This window comes from Fonticula alba, assembly GCF_000388065.1.
Source record: "Fonticula alba strain ATCC 38817 unplaced genomic scaffold supercont2.4, whole genome shotgun sequence".
Lineage (NCBI taxonomy): Eukaryota > Rotosphaerida > Fonticulaceae > Fonticula > Fonticula alba.
In genome coordinates, this window is record NW_009242974.1 from 1,900,399 (window position 1) to 1,907,318 (window position 6,920).

At 65.9% G+C, this 6,920-nt stretch overlaps 3 protein-coding genes across 3 annotated transcripts in view; 1 reads left to right on the top strand and 2 right to left on the bottom strand.

Moving 5' to 3' along the window:
- Positions 1-379, bottom strand: part of H696_02953 (hypothetical protein) — a 4,242-nt gene extending 3,863 nt beyond the window's left edge. The window contains exon 1 of the mRNA XM_009496836.1: positions 47-379. Within this exon, the coding sequence (XP_009495111.1) occupies positions 47-329 (283 nt within the window). The 5' untranslated portion in view covers positions 330-379. The remainder of the gene's footprint in view (positions 1-46) is intronic.
- A 3,036-nt stretch (positions 380-3,415) lies between these two features.
- H696_02954 (hypothetical protein) lies at positions 3,416-4,925 on the bottom strand (the record flags this gene model as incomplete). Its single annotated transcript, XM_009496837.1, has 3 exons — positions 4,795-4,925; positions 4,431-4,676; positions 3,416-4,271 (listed from the first exon to the last, which is right to left on the bottom strand). Exons 1-3 carry the CDS (start codon positions 4,878-4,880, stop codon positions 3,416-3,418), a joined length of 1,188 nt encoding a protein of 395 aa, XP_009495112.1. The 5' UTR covers positions 4,881-4,925.
- Positions 4,926-6,630: 1,705 nt separating this feature from the next.
- Positions 6,631-6,920, top strand: part of H696_02955 (hypothetical protein) — a gene marked incomplete at both ends in the record, with an annotated part of 3,393 nt that continues 3,103 nt past the window's right edge. Inside the window, one exon of the mRNA XM_009496838.1 lies at positions 6,631-6,912. Within this exon, the coding sequence (XP_009495113.1) occupies positions 6,631-6,912 (282 nt within the window). The remainder of the gene's footprint in view (positions 6,913-6,920) is intronic.

The window sequence follows — 6,920 nt, forward strand, 5'->3', positions numbered from 1 at the left end:
CATCGGTGTGTGCGATGGGTGTGTGCGCGCACGCGCGAGCACGTACCGGTCAAATCATGGTGGCTCTCCGAGCGAATGGCTATCCGAAGCGGCTGGACCAGGGGATTGAAGGGGAAGAGACCGCGACTGGCACTGCCGGAGAAGTCCACCGACGCAAGACGACGGGGGCACACGGGCCCCGAGGCGCAAGAACTTGGCGAAGTGGGCAGAACACACGAATCACACAGCAGAGACCCGACAGACGACGAGGCCGATGGGCCGGAGCCCGGGGTCGCGGGGCCCAACATGCCTCCGTTGAAGGGGCTCTCGTGAATGGTGATTACATTCATCCTGGCGCCTTGGAGGGGGCGTGTGCGCCAGTACAGCTAGGGGGCGGTCGGGGAGGGAGGGAGGGGGGGAGAGGGGGTGGGGGGGGGGGAGAGGGGAATGGATACGGCAAAGGCAGACGTATGACAGGAGAGAGCGAGAGGGAGGGGCGACTCGGCATCTTGAGTGGATTTGCGAGGACCGGGGGGCACCGGTCCGCCGGCCGAAAAAAAAAAAGACACCCCTCACTAACCAAGCAGGCCCCCTCCGCCCAGCAGGCCACCCACCCGCCCAGCAGGCCACCCACCCGCCCAGCAGGCCACCCACCCGCCCGCTCCAACCTGGGGGGAAAAGAGAACGGGGACAGACAGACCGTGAGAGAGAGGGGGAGAGAAAGAGGTCAATCCTCGCGATGAGCGCGCACGAGAAGGCCCACAGCCGGACAAATATACCAGCAGGTCTCCCATCCTCTTCGAAAGCCCAAGACCATATCCTATCTTTGTTCTTGGCCACAATGATGGCTACACAACTGGGCTGGCTACAATACCATCGGAGCCCATGGCAGCAACGAGGTGAAAGGGGGATGCTGGTGGAGAAAGCCCGGCATCCACACCGGCCGGGGGGGAATTCCGCAGGGCGTTTGTTCTGCAGCGGATGGAGAAGGGAAGGGGGGGGGGGGGGGAAGAGGGCCAGGATCGTTTCAAGATCGAGCCACCCCGTTTGAGGTCTTGGCGCCCCCCCCCCCCCCACCAGTGCAAGTGTCTTCTGCCGGCTAGACGCCAGGTGTACTTTCAAGTGAAGATGGAAACCGGCCCTGCGGCAATCCTTACACCCTCCCTTTCTCTCTCACACGCATGCACGCACGCACGCGCATGCACGCACACACGCGCACACGCGCACGCACACACACATCAAGCACGCACGCGCGCAAAAGCATGGAGTGGGCAGTTGGGGGCATTGCTTGAACGCGGGCCACGCATGTCGGGCCCCGCTAGCGCGAGTTGTGCGAACGGGGCCAGGGGCCGAGGGAGTTACATAGCCACAGAAATCCGGCGATTGACGCTCGGCTGACCGGACAGACACAGTGGAGATGCGCTCCCCCGGCTCTGCCTCGCATTGACGGGGAGGAAGGGCCCGAGCCTGGAGGCGCCGTTCCCTGGCGGGCCCCGGTCACGGCGGGCCAGAGAAGGAGGACATGGTACCTGGCCCGACACGCCGGGCCCCCCCCCCCCCCTTCGGAGGGAGAAATGATAACAAACTGGTAGACGCCAGAAAAAAATACCAGGAAAACTGAGCCCCAGGCACCCTTTCTCTGGACGGGGGGCCGGCGCGCGGTCCAGCCCCTGGCGGCCCGGAACACCCCCGGTTGTCAGTATAAGGCCAGACATCCTTTCCCCGGCCGAGGGGAGAGGGGCTCCGGATCAAGCACCCGGGCCGGAACTGCATGACCGCGACACTTACGGCACACAGCTAGGGAAAGGCCCATCCCACACGGATCTGCCGGCCGCGGAGGGGTTCCCTCGCTGGGGCAGATCAGCACGGTTGTCGGGCGCGAGGGCAGGGGGGGGAGGGGCGGCAAGGGCAGATGCGCAATCTCCGTGCGTAGCGCGCACATACGCGCACGCGGGCGTACCGGTGGAATGCTCTCGGAGAAGATCCAGCCCAGCCCACGCCTGACTGGGCCGAAGGCCCCCCCCCCCCCCCCCCCGCGGGAGTGGCGGCCCCGATTGTGCCGGAGCAGGGCCTCTTCCCGAAGGGACGGGGCCGGGCGCGCGAGCGGAACCGCGGCCCCGAGCCCCCGGGAGCCTGGCTCGCCCCTCCGGGGGTGCCAGGGCGAGCTCGTGCCAGCGCTGACAACCTGGCAAACACCCCCCTCCCCCCCCCTCCGGCCCGAGTTACATTGTGTTGTCCTCGGAAGCTGGGCTCGACCAAACGAGTCACAGGTTTCTCTCGGACCCGAGCACGGGCGCAACCGGGGGGGCGGCACCCCCCGCATCCTCCCTCGCTCCGTCCGGGGGGGGGGGGGGGGCGGGGCAGCTGCTGGTCAAGTGTGAGATCGATGCCATCCCTCTCCGGGTGCGGGGGTCCGGTGGGGGGACTCCAGTCAGATGTGAGTTGGGGCGGAGGGAGGGGGGCCAGAAGCAAGAAGTAATCGTGGGCAGTACGGCAGGGAGCCCGATAGCCGGGCGTCTTGGCCCGTCTCCCGGGGGGGGGGGGGCGGGGGCAGGAACAGCCAGCCTCGCAAGGCAGCCCATCTCGTCTCCGCCCCCGCCTTGGCCTCACTTTCGGGATGCGAAATTCACTTTTCCGATTTTGGACGATCGCCGTCTCCACACGCGCACACGCGCCCTCCCCCATGGCTCACCCCTGAGACCGACGCGTGTCGGCGACATCCATGAAAAGCTCCCCCGCGCCGAGGGAGCGACAAGGCAGGGGGGAGCCACCGGCAGGACGGCGCGCCCAACAGGCAGGGGCCTGGGACCCCAGCCAGGGGCTCCTGCGTTGGCTGCTCGCGTTCTTGGCACGCACACTTGGTTCTGACGGGACAGAGGCGTGACCGCGTGATTACGGTTCTGTAGTAGCAGCTTCGGTTCATGGCCATACGACAACGGGGAGATCGTCGAAGGCGCAGGAAGGGAGGAGGCTGACAAAAGAAAGAGCACAGACACACACACGTACACACGTACACACACGTACACACACGCACACACACACACACACACACACGCACACACACACACACACACGCACACACACGCGCGCGCGCACACAGGCCAAAGATGGTGAGCACAGACTCCCCGTCCAAACGCAGAGAAGGTGTGGGAGATTCTATTGTATTGTGGGAGAGGGAGAGGAAGGAGGACATATTTCTGCTTTTTTTTTCTTCTTTTTCTTTCGGGGCAGCGAGGGGCAAGAGGGGAAGGGATTGCTTGCTCGGGACCTGTGCGGCCTCGCGGGCGGATGCACTATAGCCCCTCGCTCGCGGGAAGGGCTCCTGGGAAAGGGGAAGGGAGAAGGCGAAAGAAGGAGCGAGGGAGAATGCAGGAGCGAGGAAGGGATAGACTGGCCCAGAGGAGGAACGCAGAGGACACACCACACGACCCGGCTCTTACCGGCGTGCACGATCGCGGCCGCGGCCACGGCTCCGGCTCCGGCTGCCACTGTCGCTCCGGCTCCGGCTCCGGCTCCGGCTCCGGCTCCGGCTCCGGCTCCGGCTCCGGCTGCCACTGTCGCTCCGGCTCCGACTACGACTGCCGCTGTGGCTGCGGCCCCGACTCCGGCTCCGGCTGCGGGTATCATCATCACTACGGCTCCGACTGCCACTATCACTGCGACTGCGGCTGCGGCTGCGGCTGCTGCTACGACCACGAGAGCGCTTTGTGGGGGGCGAAGAGGCGGCCGGGCGATCGGGCGAAGGGCTTCGGCTGCGGGGGCGCCGGTTGGATGTCGGAGAGTCGGGGGGGATGGCTTGCTGTTGGGGGCGCGCTCCGGCGTGGCGCTTGGCAGTCGAATCGTCGCGGTCAGTGGCCGGGTCGACCGGACGCTTACGGCTGGAAGCCGGCGACCGAGAGCGCGACCGACTGGAAGAGCCCACATGCGATCGCCGGGGGGAGAGAAGCTCCGACTCGCTGACGGGCGAGGGGGAGCGCTTGCTCGGGCCGACGGCCGACGAGGAGGCGGCACGCTTGTCCGAGGATCTGCTCTTCGAGGGCCGCGCATCGTCAGACTCCGAGCCGGAGTCCGAGCCGGAGTCGTAGGAGTCGTAGGAGTCGTAGGAGTCGTAGGAGTCGTAGGAGTCGTAGGAGTCATAGGAGTCGTAGGAATCGTAGGAGTCATAGGAATCGTATGAATCGTAGGAGTCATAGGGATCAGGTGAGGAAGTGCGTCGGCCGGTCGACTTTGCCTTCTTCTTCGATGGGGACTCGAGGTCCACATCCTTCAGGACGGAAGTCACAGCGGCCGACCTGGCCCGGTGAGAGGGGAAAAAAAGAGGGGCAGGGTCCAGCGGAAGGAAGGGAACAGCAGGCGAGAGCCAAGGGTGGAGCACGAGGAAAGGGCAGCATGTCAGATCCTGCACATGCGGGCACTTGGGCAAATGGCGAGGAGCCAGCCCCTGCACGCACCGGTCAGCCTCGAGATCGGGCGGGCGCTCCTCGGTCAGCGGACGCCCAAGACCATGGATGTCGCCGGCGGCACGCATGCGCAGGCGCTCGGAAGCCGAGGGCCGAGCCTTGTAGCTGGGCGTGGAGCCGGGCTTCTGGCGGCAATCATACGTCCAGTGCCCGGACTCGAAGCAACGCTGGCACTGTGCGTTCTGGTCGCGGGACTGGTAGCCAAGGCCGGGGCTGGAACTGTTGGCCTTGGCCATCCTTCATTGGCGCAGAGCGGGAAATGGGAAGGGAGGGAGCAGGCAGGCAGGCAGGCGGAGCGGGAAATGGTCAGTCCCGACAGGAGGCGACAATGCAAGGGATGCCATTGAGGACGTACGAGGGCCGGGACCGGCGGAAAAGCTGCTCCAGAGAGGGAGCGCTCCGCCCCTGGCCGAAGGGGGAGGAGTATGGGCGGTTGGACATCGCCGTTTTGGTTGCCGCGAAAGTCGAGAGAGAGAGAGAGAGAGAGAGAAGGGACGGAGAAGAGGGGGGGAGAGGGAGGGAGGGAAGGGGGAAGGGCGCGGCAACAAGGCAGGGAAGGACGGGGTGTGGACCGTGTGGAAGGGCAGGTGCCCGTGCGGGGGGGGCCTTTGGCATTCAACGACCGGAATGGCTGGCATGACTCCAGGTGGTGAGTGTCATCGTCCCGGACGCAAGTGGTCCGGAGGGCCCCGGGGGCGGGCTCCCCTCGGCGCGGATCGCAGCATGCCGCACGGAAGCCATCAGGAACGGGAGCCCAGGGGGGTGCAGGGGGGGCAGCGGCCGGAGAACGAGCCGCAGGCGTGCAACGGCCAAGGAGCCGCGCGCCAGCGCGGGAGTTTGCGCATGTGATGCGGGTCACTGGGTGTGCGCGCTGCGGCGGCACTTGAAGGGGTTGCAATCATATATTCGCGTTAATATTCAGGATCCCTTTTTCGGTGTGCAGGGTTTGCCTATGGGCCATAAGGAAAAAGGGGACTTCAGCCCCCCCCCCCCCGCTTTGGGTGTGTGTGTGTGTGTGTGAACGTGTGTGCACCCTGTTCGCTCGGTCGCTGGGCCATTCTCGGCAACGCTGCCAGGCTATCCCGGCGCCTGTGGAGCATTTGCGCCTGCATCCACGCCGGCAAAGTGAGAACCGCTGGAGGAGCCCGAGCCCGTGTCCCCCGGCGGGACGCCACGTCGGCAAGCCTGTCCTCCGGGTGATCGAGCAGACTGACCTCTCTCTGGGTGGGAAAGGCAAGCCCTGGATGCCCGGACAGGAGGGAGCGGCGGGGGGGGGGGGGGGGGGGGGGGGGGCACGCGGCCCCAGCTTGATGTGTGCGTGACCGCGCTCCGGTGCCTTGCAGGGGCCTGGGGCTCGAGCCCTGCTTTTGGCCCCGCACAGGCAGAAGCAGGAAATGAGTGCGCAACATTGCGCGCGGCCGGTCATCCCCAGCCATCTCCATATGTCTCTTGGGGGGCGGGGGGGGGAGGGGGGGGCGGACCTCGTAGGGGCTAGCGTTGGCCATCCCCGTTGAGGGTTTAACAGTCGTGGTCGCTCGACACTGGCTGATTGCCCGTGGCCGGGAAAGGGGTCCCCTCCGGGCCGCGCTCTATCATTTGCACCCACGCATGAGCATTTTAGTTGGTTGCTTGAATGCGCCAGCTGCGGCTATCCTCGCATCCGTGCTGGTGGGAAGGGCGCCGTCTTTCTTCCGGGGGGTGTGTCACGCTTCCGCGAGGGAAACTGTCCCACGCCGCGCCAACTGCGGCGGCGGCGGCCAGACTGGCGGGTCGCGGTGAATATTTTTCGTCCTGATTCCCGAAAGAAGGCACCCCTCTTGTTCGCTGCGCTGATTCGAAACTATACGCGTGAACATGGGGATGGCGTGTGGCCTGGGTGGCGCGGGGGGGGGGGGGGCGACGGTGGTTCTCTCTCCCTCCACAGGGCAGAACCCTTCCGTCATGCTGGCATCCGCGTGCGCGTCCGAGACGCGATCACACCGCGCATGTCCCCCTGCTCTTGCGTCGAATCGAGGCAGGGGGGCATCCTCCCAAATAATGCCCGCCGGAGGCTGATGAGCGGCCCTTTCGGTGGGCTCTTTTTTTGCAAGATTGCCCACCCAATACCCCCCCCCCTACCCCCCCCCTGTCCTTGAGTTTCTTGCGCACCTCGCTCCCCGCCCCCTTGCCCCCTTCCTGCAGGATGCCACCCATGCGGAAGCCCTCAGGCCCGGCCGCCGGCGCCGGCCCCGGCACGACGCCTGCCAAAGACAAACAGCGCCTACCTCAGCCGAAAGACGCCCTCAAGCAGCTTGTCGCCTTCTTGGAGCCGGCCCCCTTACTGTCTGAGGGCGAGCCCGCTCACCAATGCATTGTCTGCACCAAGGCGATTGGCCTCTTCGTCGTGGGCTCCTGTGGCCATCGCCTGGCCTGTCATACTTGTGTCATCCGTTTCCGGTTCCTCTGCAAGAAGAAGAAGTGCCTGGTGTGCAATGTACGCGC